This window comes from Macaca thibetana, chromosome 5, assembly GCF_024542745.1.
Source record: "Macaca thibetana thibetana isolate TM-01 chromosome 5, ASM2454274v1, whole genome shotgun sequence".
Lineage (NCBI taxonomy): Eukaryota > Metazoa > Chordata > Mammalia > Primates > Cercopithecidae > Macaca > Macaca thibetana.
This window is the reverse complement of record NC_065582.1, coordinates 165,919,775-165,935,770: the sequence shown is the minus strand read 5'-3', so window position 1 is coordinate 165,935,770 and position 15,996 is coordinate 165,919,775. Positions and strand designations below refer to the sequence as shown.

Genomic DNA, 15,996 nt, shown 5'->3' with positions numbered 1-15,996 from the left:
TGAGCCACCGCGCCCGGCCTGCAATTTTTTCTTAATCCTTTACTTGGCTACTGATCAAAAAGTCCAGGTTCTGTTTCTGCTTAGACAATATCATAGTCTAAAGAAACAGGCAGGAGGCCTAGGATAGAGGTGTCATCTTCTCACTGGACTTCATCCTTGGACTCTGCTTGAACTGGACATTCATGATTGAATGTAAGTCACATTTGGTCAAAATTCAGTGCAGATCGTAGAGGTTTGCAAGGGGCTGGGGAGACAGCTTGGCTTGCTTTTGTCCTAATCTTGCCTCTAATTTATGACAAAAGTCAGCGGTCTGGCTTAGCTCATTTATATCCCATGCTTGGGTCCCATTCCTGGAATGAGGTCAAAATCTTGTAGAAATTATATGCCCATTATGTGATTTTCTTTTAAATGCATCTGCCACAAATATTTCACATGATATTAACAGTCAATTCAGGAAAAGGCTCAAGAATTCCAGAAACTTCCCATGTGCATTTTCATTTATTCCTTTTCCCAACATTAAGGAAGATGTATAAAAGTATGTTGCAGTAGGAAAAGCATTGTATAGGATTCAGTAGTCTTTATTTTTTGATCCTGCTTCTGCTCCCAGTGACATTTGCCTTATGACAAGTCAGTTAACCTCACTGGATTGTAGTTGTCTCCTATGCAAAATAAGAGTTGGCCCAGACTAATATTTCCTAACATGTATTTCAGAGGAAAAAGGGACTCGCTCAACAAGTATATGCGGGTCTTCCCTCATGTATGGGGATAACCCGCATCCTTGTGGTTCAGCATGATCATGGATTCTATATGGAATCAAAACTTTCTCCAGCTTACTGAACATTTCACATAATATCTAAAAATATTTATGTATATCTCTATGTGTATGTGTGTGTGTGTAGATATAGAAATATAGATTCAGATATGGATAGGAATATGATTTAGATATCTCTCCCAAGGAAGACATTTCAGATCAACTCAAAATGTCTGTGATTCTATTTGGGGGAGTCAGGTTTACAATTCTAATTTTCATTCTGTTGAAACTCAAATTTGAAGTTTGAATCTGCAGACCTTCAACTTTAAGTGATATGAAACAGACCTTGAAGAATAAAAACTGAATCGTTGCCAGGGACCTTACACTTGAGACTTTTGATTTTAAATTTCTACATTATTAACATTGACAATATAAGAACTGTGCGCTATCCTCATAGCACTGTGAAAGTTGACTTCCTCAATACATTCGTGGGGGTTGTCCTTTAGCACCCAGCTCTGAAACTAAGCTCCAGTACAATGCACTAACGTTGGGGACTATGGCTCAACTAAGCCCAGAGAACAAAAACGTGGTGACAAAATAAAATAGAAGCAAAGTATTCCAATCATAGAAATTGAAATTACTTGTACTGTATTAAGACACTAGCATTTAGTGCATTGAGGCAGAAATCACAAGAGAATGGAAAATTGTGTAACATTGGAGAAGCCTGCTTATGCATTATTTTCCTTCAGGGGTTAAATAAAATTACTGTGAAATATAAGAAAAGGAAAAAGAACTAAATTCTGAGGTTTTAATACCATTACAGTATTATTTGTATTGTGTCAAAGCAGAACTGATTGAGAACACTTTAAAGAAGATATGAAGATTACAAGAGAATGTATGTTCTTATATTGTCTAAACAGTTTGAATCTAATGAACCTACTTTGCAGAATAAAAGGCCTTTCTGAAGATAAGATACATTGACCGTTATTAACATATTGACAGAAACAACCTGTATACCGGATGTGCTTTGGGATGATGTCATCATAGCTATCAGGTCTTAGCTCCTATAGTTAGAAAGATTACAGAAAGCATAGGCAAGTTTAAATATTTCCATCTCCCCACATTAAACACAATGTGAGAGGTAAATATTCATAACTTGGCAATAAAAGATCATATCCATATCTGGAAGAAATATTAGTAAGTATCTCAGGGACGCCATTCTTTCACTTAGGAAGAGAGAAAGGCTTGCATGTAGAATTGATATCAAATGATTTAGGTTTAAATGATTCAAAGGGTATTATTTTAGTAAAAGCATTATTTTATAAAAAAAAGTGTGTGTGTTTGATACATACATATACATTCAAATAGTTAAAGCAAAGTTAATCAACTTTTTAAAACTCTCCAATCTTTGAATAACAAAATTCATTTTGGACAGCAAGAGTAAAATTTATGTTAGATGGATCTAATTTTTATTGATAGCAACAGTCCTGCCTCGTGTGTATGAGTTCCCACTCAGGAGACACATGAGCAATGAGACTCACTGGGGAATGCAAATGAAACACTTGCAAATCAAGTGTTCCAAGCACATTTTTGCTGAGCACCCATTAACTCAATTTCATAGCAAAAGCTTACCCATTTTATATCATAATAACCCACCCGGGTTCACCCTCACACCTCCTAACTAATGAGGCACACACAGATATTCTCTTCACAAATCAAGATACTCTTTCATAGGATGAAATCACTAATGACATTAAGGCGTGGTAGCCAACATGAACTTGACAACCAAATACCAACCCGTATTATCACCCCATAGGAGTCCTAACTTCCCACCTTAGAAAAATATTTAACCCACAAAATGCTAAACCCAAGTAGATTTCAAATAGAAAGATAATGGTACAATATCCTTTCCCTTCTAATATAAAATATCTGGATAAACCAAAATGAACTGTCCAGTCACTAGATGCTCTATGCCAAACATGCATATTTGAAAACTTTTACTTTGAGTATTAAGCCCTCTTAACTTCTGCAGCATCTATATCTACTTCTAAACCAGACCTGCCCAACAGCACAGACTGGGAGCGACCACTTTACCTTCCGAAAAATCAATCAGTCCCAGCAAATGTAGCAGCTTCAGAGATGCACATATAATCACAACAATACCCACTGTTTGCAGTCCTTCGGACTCCCACTCCAGAGTCAACATCCTCTGAGCTGGCAGAGCATCCCAGCCTCCAGACCCCTTTGGAGTGGAGGGAGTTAATTACAGAATCGTAGCAACGTCAGGCTTAGAACAAAGACTTGCAAGGAAAAAAAGTGAGCAGTTCCTCGCAGCTGCACCCTGCAAAGCCGGCGGTCCCCCGGGGTGAGGACAGACCTGGACTAAAGTCCAGCCTCTCATGCTGATCCTGGCATTTGGCTGGCGGGGCTCCCCCTGCAACCACAGCGCACGGACCTCTCCACTCTACGCTGCAGCCAGCGGGCGAGTAATTCGACTTCAGAGCTGCAAGGGAAACGTCTGTCGGAGAACTGGAGACTTTGCCGTGTCCGTGGCGAGAAGGGACACTCCTAAAAAACTTGCCCGGGAGAGCACCGCGCGCTTGCCTCGCTGAGGATGCGAGGCTGGGCAGATCTGCGCGCTAGTTTGCTGCCTGGGAAGCTTGCGAATGGCCCCTTTTTGCCAAAGCTGTTGCTCTCTCTTCCTAGAGCCTCCTCTGGGAGACAGCTCAGCCCCCTCTCTGAATGCTAGGAAATAATCAGTTCTGGTGGCTGGTGCCTACAGGTCCTTTCTGAAAGCCCCCGTGGAAGTCTATAAGCAGCTTTTCCAGGGAGAAAAGTGCAGGAGCAAAGCTCCGTGATTCAATGACTTTGTCGAAGGAGAACACCTGAGCCTCCCCCGCCACGCCACTCCTTGTTCTGGTCTCTGCTATCACGCTGGGTGCATTATCAGGGAGATTGATTTAGTCCTTATATTATATTTACAAACATGGACGGAGGGCGTGGCGGAGCAGTACCCAGTAACAACTAAGATGTTCATAACTGCCCCTTGGAAGATGGGCACTACCATCGTCCTTTAAAGTCTGGCCTCAGCCTGTCTCAAAGCAAAGTTTCACAAACTTCCCTGATGATAAAAACAACCTGGGCTTGTTTGTTAAAACCACGCTCATCAGAGGAGCCTGGAGTGTGTGTTATTAAGTAAGAAGCCCAGGTGACTCCTGTCAACTGGGAAGTCTGGACAGCACCGTCGCAAAGATGCCATCAGGTGTGCTAGTCCAAACCACTCCAAACAGACCCTGTGCTGTGCCAGGACCACACTGGCTGAATCACTTTGTTGGTTATCTCCATTCTGGTGAAGCCCAACCTAAAAATGGAGGTGAAGAGAATCAACAGGGACCCTGTATGTGAACTGGAAATATAAGGGTTTGTGAGTAATATCTCAGACCCCCAGGGACATGTGCAAGTTCTGTTTCTTTCTCCCTACGTGATCTTGTGCAAGACACTTAACCATTCTAATAACAGGTCCTATTCTATGATGTCAAGATCATAACACTTTATTTAAAGTTCTCCGTTTAAAGGGAATTATGGGAATAAAATGTGATCACAGTAATAGTTACCATGTACTAAATAAGCATTTACTATGTGCTCATCAATATTGTAGTGACTTTTCAACAATTAACTTATCCCTACATCTGTATGTGGTAGATAAGTTAATCTACCACAAAAGTGGCAGATTATAAGTTAATTCTAATAATTTTAACTTTGCAGATGGGGAAAATAAAGCATGAAGAGGTTAACTAACTTGCCAAGCAGTGGACATAGTGACTGGAAGGCAACAGGCTTTCATTCAGTCAGTCATTCATTAGCATTTATTAAGCTGCTACTATGAACTATAAATGGTACATGAATGATCAAATGATGAATATTGCTCAGCTCTGCTTTTGGGAGCTTATAGTTTAATGAGGAGGTAGGCATGAAGTAAAATGTGACCAATAAATGCACCAACACTCGGATAGATGCCTGCGCAGTACAGTGGGAACACGAGGAGGGAAAGTCAACTCTATTTGGGAAAGGGTATGGTGGTATGAGGAAGGAGACTTTATAGAGGCAGCAACCGTCCAAAACGGTAACTTGAATCATTACTAGAAATATTATAGTATACCATGCTCAAGTTTTGAGGTTGGTAGACCTGGGTACAATCCTAGCCTTGCCCTTGCTTGCTCCATGACCCTGGAGAATCCGCTCCATCTCTGAATCTCAGTTTTAAACGAGAATGCCCCCTTCTCATGGTTGATGTAAGAATTAACTAAGTCTGTGGGGAGTTGAGCCCAGTCCCTGGGGTCCCCTGCCCAGCATATGGTAGTTGTGGGGTGATGATGGAAGTTCCAGCTCTTTAGAGGCTCTGCAAGGTCTGCTTGGATGAAACGACCCTGCCCTTCCCTGGTCCTGTCACCCCCGCTCCCAGGCCTAGTTACAGGGTTTTTCCCATGAAGACCTGCTGATCGTCTCAACCCACAGGGTGGTTTCTTTCCCTTGAGTCCTAGAAATACGTTGGTCCTGCCAAAGGTGCTTTTCATTTTGAATGACATATTTATAAGAGATATCCTTGTATCCATCTGCCCAATCACCCATCCATCCAAACATTTTCTTCTCAGTTATGCTGGCAAGCCTGTGGAGGGGAAGCAGGTTTTAGTAATTAGTGGGAAAAAAAAATTTAGGTAACCATTTTCTGAAATTTCCTCCGACGTTTAGCTATAGAAATCCAAAGTTAAAAAAAAAAATTACAGAAATTAATGAGGTCAAGTTAAACGTAAACATGTCTTCTAATCCTACATCATACCATATTGTAGTTGAAAACAACTAAAGTGCTAAGAGGGGGTCACATGGTTAGAAAACCCAGAATTCAATCATTGCTTTGTCTGGCTTCCAAATTCATGCTTTCCCCTTTATTTCTGTCAGCATGTTTCAGCAAATATTTGCCAATTGATCTCTTGGTTTAGAGAGTTGGTAAAATATTTTAAAATTGCCACATCTTGGCCGGGCGCGGTGGCTCAAGCCTGTAATCCCAGCACTTTGGGAGGCCGAGGCGGGCGGATCACGAGGTCAGGAGATCGAGACCATCCTGGCTAACACAGTGAAACCCCGTCTCTACTAAAAATACAAAAAATTAGCTGGGCATAGTGGCAGGTGCCTGTAGTCCCAGCTACTCGGGAGGCTGAGGCAGGAAGATGGTAAGAACCCGGGAGGTGGAGCTTGCAGTGAGCTGAGATCCTGCCACTGCAGTCCAACCTGGGGGACAGAACGAGACTTTGTCTCAAAAAAAAAAATAAAAATAAAAATAAAAATAAAAATTACACATTGTAACATTGCCACATCTTTTCCAGGAATGAAATTCGTATCCTTTTTGAAATTCACATAAAGTCCCATGAATATGATTTTGTTGGTTTCAGATAGAATTTCCCTTCAGGACAACAGCATTCTCTACTTAGAATCTGCCAGCTGATTGGAGTTCCACCCCTTTCCTATCTGCATTAGTTACATTTACCACATGCTTTCTGAGCTCTGTCAGCTGTGGCTACCCGATCGAATCTGCTGGCTCCCAAGTATGCGGGGGCTCTTTCACATGCACCCCCAGCTGTGAGATTTTGTAAGGTGACAGCACCATAAGAGGAGTTTCATGCTTCGTCTGAAAAGTCTAGGGAAGCAGGGGACCTCTGGGGAACGATGTTTATCTAGGGCCACTCAGGGAAAGAAGAGTTGCCTGCATAGCGCTTTGGGAGGCTGTGGTGGGAGGATACTTGAGCTCAGGAGTTTGAGACCAGCCTGGGGAACACAGTGAGACTCTACCTCTATTTTTAATATTTAAAAATTTAAAAAAGTAACTCCAGATCATGGCTCAACCATTTCATTGCAGTAATTTACTAGCTCCAACCCAGTTTGTCATATTAAAACACGCTGGCTTCCTCCCTCATTTACATGCTCACCCCTTTCTTTACATTGTAATGAGTGTCCAGTAGAGGTCTGTCTTTCATACCAAAGGAAGGGAATACCAAAGGTACACTAGTGGCTTTTACCCATTGATTCTAAGCCAGGCACTGTATTATGTAGTTTACATGTATAAATTAATCAATAGGTCACCCCAAATCAATAGGTTAGGTGTTATTATCACTATTTCAAAGAAGAATAAAAAAAAAACTAAGGTGCATTGGGATTCATTTATTTTCATGAAATTACATTCAACAAGGGACATAACCAGGACTTATACCTGATTTACTCCAAAAATAGTAGCTACCAACATTTATGGAGAATCTTTAAGTGTCAGGTACTACTCTAAAATTTTTACAGAGATTAACTAATTTAATCCTTTTATAGTTCCCTGAAATAATTTGGTTTCAAGGAGAAAATTCAGGCTTTAAAAGGTTAAGTCACTTGCCCGAAGCCTGATAGATGGCACTTGGTAGAACTGAGATTTGAATGTGGGTATACTTGGTACCAAGTTCTGCCTACTTTATCATTCACCGCTTGACTGTCAGCATCCTCTGCACCATGTTACATGGGGCTCTGTAACTGGATAAGAGAGTTCCAAAGGAAAATATTGACAGAAACTCTTAGAGAAGTAAAAACTCACTCCAAGGAGGCATGTCCAAATCAATTGACCAGTCTGTTAAAGAGACAGGGTCAGTAGACTTACATTTCCTTGCCCCAATCCACTGTGATCCCTTAAATAATCTCAAATTTAAAGGATTATTTAAATCCTTTAATGATTTATCTAAATGATTTATCTAAAACCTGAAATTGATCATTTTTCCTTCTTTGTTATAGCTTCAGTTTGAAATTTCACCAGGCGATAGTCTTGCTTAAGAAATGTTCCTCATACTGTTTGTTGACATTATAATAAATGCAAAAATAAGTGTAGCAAGATTGAGGAAAAACGTTAAAATTAGATATATTTACAATCTACCTGTTCTCTCTTCAAATGCATAGAATTACAACGTATATAGAAACAAGTTAAGTCAAATTTAAATGTAAGATGATTAGCCTATGAAGGGAATCAGAAAATGTTACTCCAAAATACATCACTTTGGCATAAGGGTTATTTTCAATTGAATGCAACTGAAATAGGAGACTCAGGAAAAACTCTCTACCTTCCCCCCTTTCTGCCTCAAGGCAGGAGATAGATATGTAAATTTCTCTTTGTAAAGTATTCCCTTCTGCTCTCCTGTATGAGAAGGATGAAACAACTATAATCACTGGGCAGAAAGTTGGCACCAGTGGGTTTTGTATAAGAAACCTTATAAATAAGCCTTATATTCCATTAATTTCCCCCGCATATTTTTCTTTCCACAATTTACCACCCTAGAAGCCCAAATCCTTTTCTCTTTGTCTTGTCACTTCACAATTTATCACCCTTGTTAGGATGATTATATAATCCCCCAATGCTAAGCACCCCTTTGAGTTACTCTTCGTTGAGTTCTCACATGTGTATGTGCACTACACATGTACATAAACTCTATTATCTATTTTTCCCATCAATCTGTCCTTTGTCAGTTTAATTTACAGGGTCCAACTACTAAACCTAAGAAGGAAGCAGAGAAAGTTTTTTTCACCCCTATATCCATATTTGTACAATCTTTTAGAAATCATTTAAAGATAAAATACTATTTTTTTAAAATTTACAAATGCATAAAAAGGAGGTAGAGAGAGCAGAGTTGGCTTATTCAAGGTCGGGGACTTGGAAGTGGACACAGGTGGCTTTGAATCCTCTAGCTTTTCATAATCCTTGACTTGCTTAGGACAGAAAAATCAGGATGATACGCTGAAAAGTTAAAAAGAAGTAAAGCTCTAGAAGGAAAACGTATTCTCTCAGTCAATAGGAGCTAAGAGAAGCAAGCCAACAGGATAGTTGGCATCATCTGGAAGGTTGCATTGAAGAGAGAAACCTAATCTAGGTCATTGAAAATGAGTTTGGAGAGGAGAAGTGACTTTCCCAGGAACATAAATGGGCGCACACAAAGACAGCATTGGCCAGGCACCGTGGTTCACGCCTGTAATCCTAGCACTTTGGGAAGTTGAGGTAGGTAGATTGCTCGAGCTCACAAGTTCAAGACCAGCCTGGGCAACATGGAAAAACCCTATCTCTACAAAAATTACAAAAATTAGCTGGGCGTGGTGACATGGGCCTGTAGTTTCAGTTACTTGGGGAGCTGAGGTGGGAGGATTGCTTGAACCCAAGAGGCAGAGGCTGCCTGTGACACTGCACTCCATCCTGGGCAACAGAATGAGACCCTGTCTCAAAAACAAAACAAAAACAAAACAAGAGACAGCATTCACGAGGTGGTAAAGCCAAATTGAGACCTCCAAGTCAGGAGAGAAAAATGAGATTAGATAGTTGGTGAAAGATGCCACTTAACATCAGGACTTGATGGAGCAAGTAACAAAGACAAGGTCGGTGTATGACCCTTCAAGTCTCTTCACATTGTAAGATTTTCTCACCAAAATGATGAAAGTTATTCACCCTCAGGCACCCTCTACTCTACCCTCCACATCACCTCCACATTAAAGTATATCAAGCCTTTCTATTTTGGGGTTTCTCAATTACTTTGAAAATTCCTAAATGTTCTCCAGATGAACTTTCTGCTCAAACATGATCAGACTCAAGTGGTTTCACTTAGCTGAAGGCTCATTCTGAAAGGTTAGTAAATGTGTCTTGAATGGACTTCTTTAAAATATGTATATGGATATCCATTAAACTATTAAGCACTGCAGTCTTCTGTTTTGAATGCCCTATTGAATCCACAAGGTCGACTGGATTTCCAAATAGAAAGCTGAGGGGAAAAAAACTACCTCCCATCCTAAGACACTTCCAGCAATATCGCACTAATGTATCTTGAAAATAGTTCTCATGAATCTTATGATCAAAGCATGTGTAGTACGTAATCTTCACATAAACAAATAAGTAGACTATTTGGAAGTTCAACCAGAAAACTTGCTTTAGAATATAAGCTTTCCTTAGGATTTATGACATATTTCCATAATTTCTTTTTCCCAGTCTCTGTGGCCTAACCTGAATGAGTTCCTGGGTTTACCCATTTAATCCAGTATGCAATTTGTGGCTCTCCTGTCATATCCCTTTTGATGTAATCTCTCTATAATAAGTGTCTGTCACATTCCACCACACTGGGCTGGCTTTAGGGCAGTGATTCTCCAGGATAATAATAATCATTACCCTTTTACATATTATAGTTTGTAGTACAATAATACTGAGTTCCTACCACGTGACACACAGTGTGCTGTGTGCATTACATAAACTGTCTCATTGAGTTGTCACAATATCTCAATAGAATAACTAATTATTAACCCCATTATATAGATCAGAATGCTGAGATGCGAAAGCTTAAGTAACTTGCCCAAAACTACAGTGTTAGCAGTTGAGGAGATGGGACTTGACTTCAAGAATTCTCACTCAAGAGCCAGGGTTCTTACATCGGAAGGGAAGTATGTGTCAAAGTCATCATTTTTGTTTTGTTTTGTTTTATTTTTTACTGTGGCCCCATTACACAAAGAGAAACAAGATTTAAAATGCAAATGACCTTCAGAAAAGTAGGATATGACCTTAACCTCATACTGAAGTGTAAATATTTAGTAACAAGTTCTTTCCTGGGAACAAGGTTAAGAGAGCAATGAAAACACAAATGAGATAAGAGAAGGAGCTCCGGATAGAGGTGAGAGGAAGGAGAAAAGATGAAGGGAGGGGAGAAGAGAGGAAGAAAAGGGAGAGGGAGAAATGAGAAAGAGAAGAAACAGGCAAACCTTTACTCCAGGCACTGAGAAATCTAAGGATACATAGATGAATGGGGCCTGTGTTCTGTTGTGAGATTCTCATAGATGGCCAGGGAGATGTGATCTAAAATGCATAAAAGAGGGCTCCAGGAAAGGGCCAATCAAGGGGCTATTTCTCCTTCAATTAATCCTGCCTCCCTGGTCCACCAGTCTCTGGATCTCTTATAACTAGAAATACAGAATATCTCTTCAGCTTCATTTTGTCAGCCACAGCTTCGGATGACCTTGGAAATGGAACAAGTGGTTTTAAAAGTATGACAAATGGCATCTCCATGGATGTTGTAGCCATGGCTGGGTCTTGGCCCTACTTCTAGTTCTGTTCCTAGGCCCTGTGTTACTTTCCTGCTCATTTGGGCCAGGGTCTTGCTGCCATAGATACACCAGTTCATCAGCTTGGATCCTCCCAGTTCTTGGGCACGACATTCCCAGAGACTGGCTTGGGTGTTCTCAGAGCTGTGTAAGCTCATTTCTTGCACCACAACAGTACTTGGGAAACAGAACTCAGCAGGCTTTGGCTTAAATGCCTTCCAATTCTGCAGAGAAACTGAATGAATATTTTTAGCATATTTTGTTGTATAAGAGTTGCAGAGACTGTGTTAGTCCGTTCTCATACTACTATGAAGAAATACTCGAGACTGGGTAATTTATGAAGGAAAGAGGTTTAATTAACTCACACTTCCTCATTGCTGGGGAGTCCTCAGGAAATTTGCAATTATGGCAGAAGACAAAGGAGAAGCAGGCACCTTCTTCACAGGACGGCAGGATGGTGTGGGTGCAAGCAGGGGAAATGTCGGATACTTATAAAACCATCACATTTCATGAGAACTCACTCACTATCATGAGAACAGCTTGGGGGAACCACTTCCGTGATCCAATTACCTCCACCTGGTCCCGCCCTTGACATGTGGGGATTATGGAAATTATGGAGATTACAATTCAAGATGAGATTTTGGGTGGGAACACAGCCAAACCAAATCAAGATTATATGGAAAGAACATTTCATATAGTTCCCAAAATTCTCCTCCCCAAATAATTCCAAATTGCCATGTTTATCCATGTGCTTTCTCCTCTCTTCCTCCTTTTCTCCCTCTACCCCACCCCACATACAATTATCACCAGGATCATTTTCCTTATCTATGAGATTAGAATGGGTGAAGTCTCAATGACTTGGAAGTCCCCTTTGCACCAACCTTAGATTCCCTGCACATTCTCAATGGATGATGAACAAAGGAAGCACAGAGTAGGCCGAGCATGGTGGCTCATACCTGTAATCCCAGCACTTTGGGAGGCCAAGGCGGGTGGATCACCTGAAGTCAGTAGTTCAAGACCAGCCTGGCCAACATAGTGAAACCCTGTCTCTGCTAAAAACACAAAAATCAGCTGGGCGTGGTGGCGGGCACCTGTGATCCCGGCTACTCTGGAGGCTGAGGCAGGAGAATCGCTTGAACCCAGAGGGGTGAAGGTTGCAGCAAGCTGAGATCGTGCCACTGCACTCCAGTCCGGGTGACACAGTGCGATTCCATTTCAAAAAAAAAAAAAAAAAAGAAAAAGAAAAAGAAAAAAGAGATAGCACAGAACAAACGTTTAGAGAATGCCTACTAGAACACAGGGCATGGGTCATGGAAGGACTTCACTCTCTAAGTGCTGGCTATATGAGGTCGTGGCACAGGACTGGCAGCCAGATGTGTAGCCTGGTTTTTGGACTGTTAGTGCAGTTCTCCTTCCACTGTGACAGGGTGTGAAGATGTCTGCATAATAGCTAAGTTACAAGCAAGAAGGGACTATGCACTATAGAAGAGATTTCTTATAGTGAGAAGATCAGGAAAATCCCAAAGAGAAGACATATGAACTGGCCATGAAGGCCAGGATTAATATTACCTGTGTCCATATTACTGTTCATGAATGCAGACTCTTGATAGTGCTTCCTGAATCAGAAGCATCTATGAATAACTTCCAAGATTCATTGTAACCCAGCAATCAGTGAAGCTAGTGGTCACATACCAATGAATCACTTTGACAAAAGGGACTAAGCCTTATTAATAGAAGTAGAGAAAGAAGAAAAGTTTCCCCTACTTCAGCTTCAAATGCAGAGGCCCAGAGAACTGGAAACAAAATCATTCTTCTGAGGATAAGGTTTCCTAGAACTCACTGTCAGTGTTGCAGCTTATCTGCCTGAGATTGCTTATTTTCTGTTATTGTACCCATTACTATAATGCTGAAATCAGTTTGTATTTGTTTCCCGTTGCTGCTATAGTAAATTACCACAAGCCTGGTGGCTAAAAAGGACACAAATTTATTACGTTAGAGTTCTGGAGGTCAGAAGTTTGAAATGGTTCTCATTGGGCTTAAATCAAAGTGTTGGCAAGACCACGTTCCTATTGGAGGATCTAGGAGGGAATCAATTTTCTTGCCTTTTCCAGCTTCTAGAGGCTGCCTGCTTATCTTGGCTTGTGGCCCCTTCCATTGTTAGTGCCAGCAATGACCAGTTGAGTCTTTCTCACATTCCATTGCTCTGACACTGACCCATCTACCTCCTCTTTCCTTTATCCTTGTGATTACATTGGGCCCACTTAAAAAATCCATGATACTATTCTTATTTTAGGGTCATCTGATGAGCAACCTTAATTTCATTTGCAATACTGATTACATTGTGTCACATAACCCAAAACAACATAAATTTATTATTTCACAATTCCTGGGTTTAGGATATGGACATCTTTGGGGTTTCTTATTCTGCCTGCCATATAGATGTAATATATTAGTTATTTTTGGCAGGAAACACTCTTTAAATAAGAAGAAAAAAGAACGTAAACTGAAGCTCACGAAGATAGAGTCCACATTGTTAGGAACAAACCAGTTGAAGTAAGTGCACATGAGTGTGAGAATGAGTGTGTGTGTTTCATTTTTAACGTACAGAAAAAGAACTTTGTCTTTGAGAAGGAAAGGGCAGCTTTAATTAGCATTCCTATTTCTGAACTAATTGTCACAGAGAAAGGACTCTTAGGAATGTTCATTTCAAAATATTTAAAAGAGAACACTAAACAATTTAGAATTATAAACTAATGATCAGACCGAGGGACCCTCTCCTTTCATTTTAGTGGTCAGAAACAATTAGGTGCAAGCCCAGACATGAATTAGGCGTTACAGGGATGGAACCCTGCAGCACCCAGAACTGGGATGTGTTCGTCCCACAGAGAAATTTCCTGGAGGACTACAAAAGAAAATGGAGGAGGAACTACTGCATAAGTAGACAAAAGGCATTCACATGTCGTCAGTCCCATCAGCTAATTCAGCCTTTAAGAAGGATAGATAAAACCAAAAATGAACTAAACTCTTCAGCTACTGAATTGTTCATTTTCAGTTCAAGTGTGCAATGCTCTGAACATGAGAAAGCCATAGAGCCTGACTTTCCAAGACTGTTCATGGTAGCAATTAAACTCTAGGAAATGAGGGGCTTTATCCTTTGAAGATCCACAAGACACTTTCTCCTAACACTGCCTTTAAATGTGCTTGCATCTTATACATTTCAGTTAAAAATCAGCTCTAATGCCTTCTGAATGTCTACATTTATTCATGATTTTCCCGGAGTAAGTTTATCTATATTTACACTTTTACAGGCTTTCTCTCACTTGTTCTTTACAGTAGGCCATTTTAAAAATGAGAAAACTGAGACTAAAAAGGTTTGCATGATCTGAGATCAAAAATAGCTGCAAAACAGGGTTTTAAAAACAGGTATTCTGGCTTCATGCCAATTTTAGATTTTTTTTTTGTTTTCTAGTCTTACAGAGATCTTTTCTCTGTTGGGTGCTGTGGAATGTGCTTTATATCAGTGACTTATAAAATGGGGATAATAAAAGCACCTATCTCACAGTGCTGTCAGGGGCAATGAATGGGTTAATGTAGTTAAAGCATTCAGAGCAGGTACAAAGCAAACACTCTGTTTCTCTCTGTTTCTAAGAGTAATTATAATATTTTAGTAGCCATCTCTGAGGCCTGTCGATTATTATACCCATTTGACAAATAAACTGTGATCCAGAATGGTTAAGACACTTGTTACAAAGGTGGTAGGTGAGCCTGGAACTCAGTCTTGCTGTGAGAACCCATTCCCATTTGCACAAGCCACACTCACTTTGCCTTTCTGGTTTCAAAGAACCACTCTCAGTCACTCAGTTAGTTCTTGGCTTCCAAACAAGGCAGGGCCTAAACTAACTGAGCCGTATTATTATACTTAACCCATTTGACAAGATCCTCAGATTTCAGATGCCATCGCTCGGTAATCTCTTCTTTATTTGAGGACTTTGACCTTTGCATAATTTCCACCTCACTGCATTTGTGCAAAAAAACATTAACACCGGTTATGCGCCATGCAAAATACGCCAGGGACTGTGGGGCATGAAGGGTGTGAAGAAGCTTACAGCCCAGAAGAAAAGGGAAGGAATGCATGTAAGTTACTAAATCCAAGGAAAAACATAGTGTCCATGAGAAAATGTGTTTAAAGTGTGGTAGGATTTCAGGGGCAGGAGAGGAGCAAGAAAGTGGAAGGGTTGATGTTAATCAGGGAATGTTGCATGCAGTCTGAGCTTGACCATGAGTGGCAGCTCAATCATTAGTTTAATGAGTCAATCAACAACACTTATGTCTGCTCAGTGCTAGAATAGGCAAGATCCCCAAATACAATCCAATCAACAAATCCTATTGGTTCCACCTCCAAAGTACATTCTGTATCTGACCAATTCTCACCAACCCTGCTAACATAGTCCTAGGCCCAAGCCATCATTCAGCACACTCCAGTCTAATTTTGTTACTTTTGCTCTCACACCCCTAAGATCTATTTTTACACAGCAGTCAGATTAAAGAGCATATATTTCATATAATTTCCCTGCTTACAGCCCCTCAGTAGCTGTCCATTATATTCGGGATAACATTCAAACTCCTCACTGTGTTTTGGGTCCTCTTTGATCTCAATTCAGACCAATTTAATCCTGTCCCACACCTCCTCATCACATTTATCTGCCCACATAGTCTTTCAATTCATTAAATAAACTAAGACTATTCCTGCCTCTGGTCTTTGTACTTTGTGATCCCCATGTGACATTCTTTACCCCAAGACTGTCCCCTTATTTCTTACTGTCTCCTTATTCTTTTCTCTTTCTTGCCACTCACTTCTAAGCTCAAATGCTGTCTTCTCAGAGAGGCCTTTCCTGATCACTCTATCAGAAGGATTCTGTGTTTTTGTCGCCACTCCCTGGTTACTCTTGATCAAATTGCTCTTTTTTATTTAATTGTCTCCATAGCACTCACCAACCTCCCTGAACCTATTTTTTTACATGCCTCTTGGCACGTTCATTTCCTATCCCATCCCACTTGTGTAGATGCTCCTCACATGCGGGCCCTTTACCGATCTCATT

The 15,996-nt window shown here is 40.6% G+C and overlaps 1 protein-coding gene across 10 annotated transcripts in view; it reads right to left on the bottom strand.

Moving 5' to 3' along the window:
• Positions 1–15,996, bottom strand: part of KCNIP4 (potassium voltage-gated channel interacting protein 4) — a 1,211,383-nt gene that overhangs the window by 250,237 nt on the left and 945,150 nt on the right. The window contains exon 1 of one of the 10 annotated variants that reach the window (XM_050791119.1): positions 2,846–5,753. The exons of 8 other annotated variants lie outside the window; for them this stretch is intronic. In XM_050791119.1, the coding sequence (XP_050647076.1) occupies positions 2,846–2,957 (112 nt within the window). In that variant the 5' untranslated portion in view covers positions 2,958–5,753. Of the gene's footprint in view, positions 1–2,845; positions 5,754–15,996 lie in introns of those variants that run through there. One more of the 10 variants, XM_050791121.1, reaches the window with a different exon arrangement.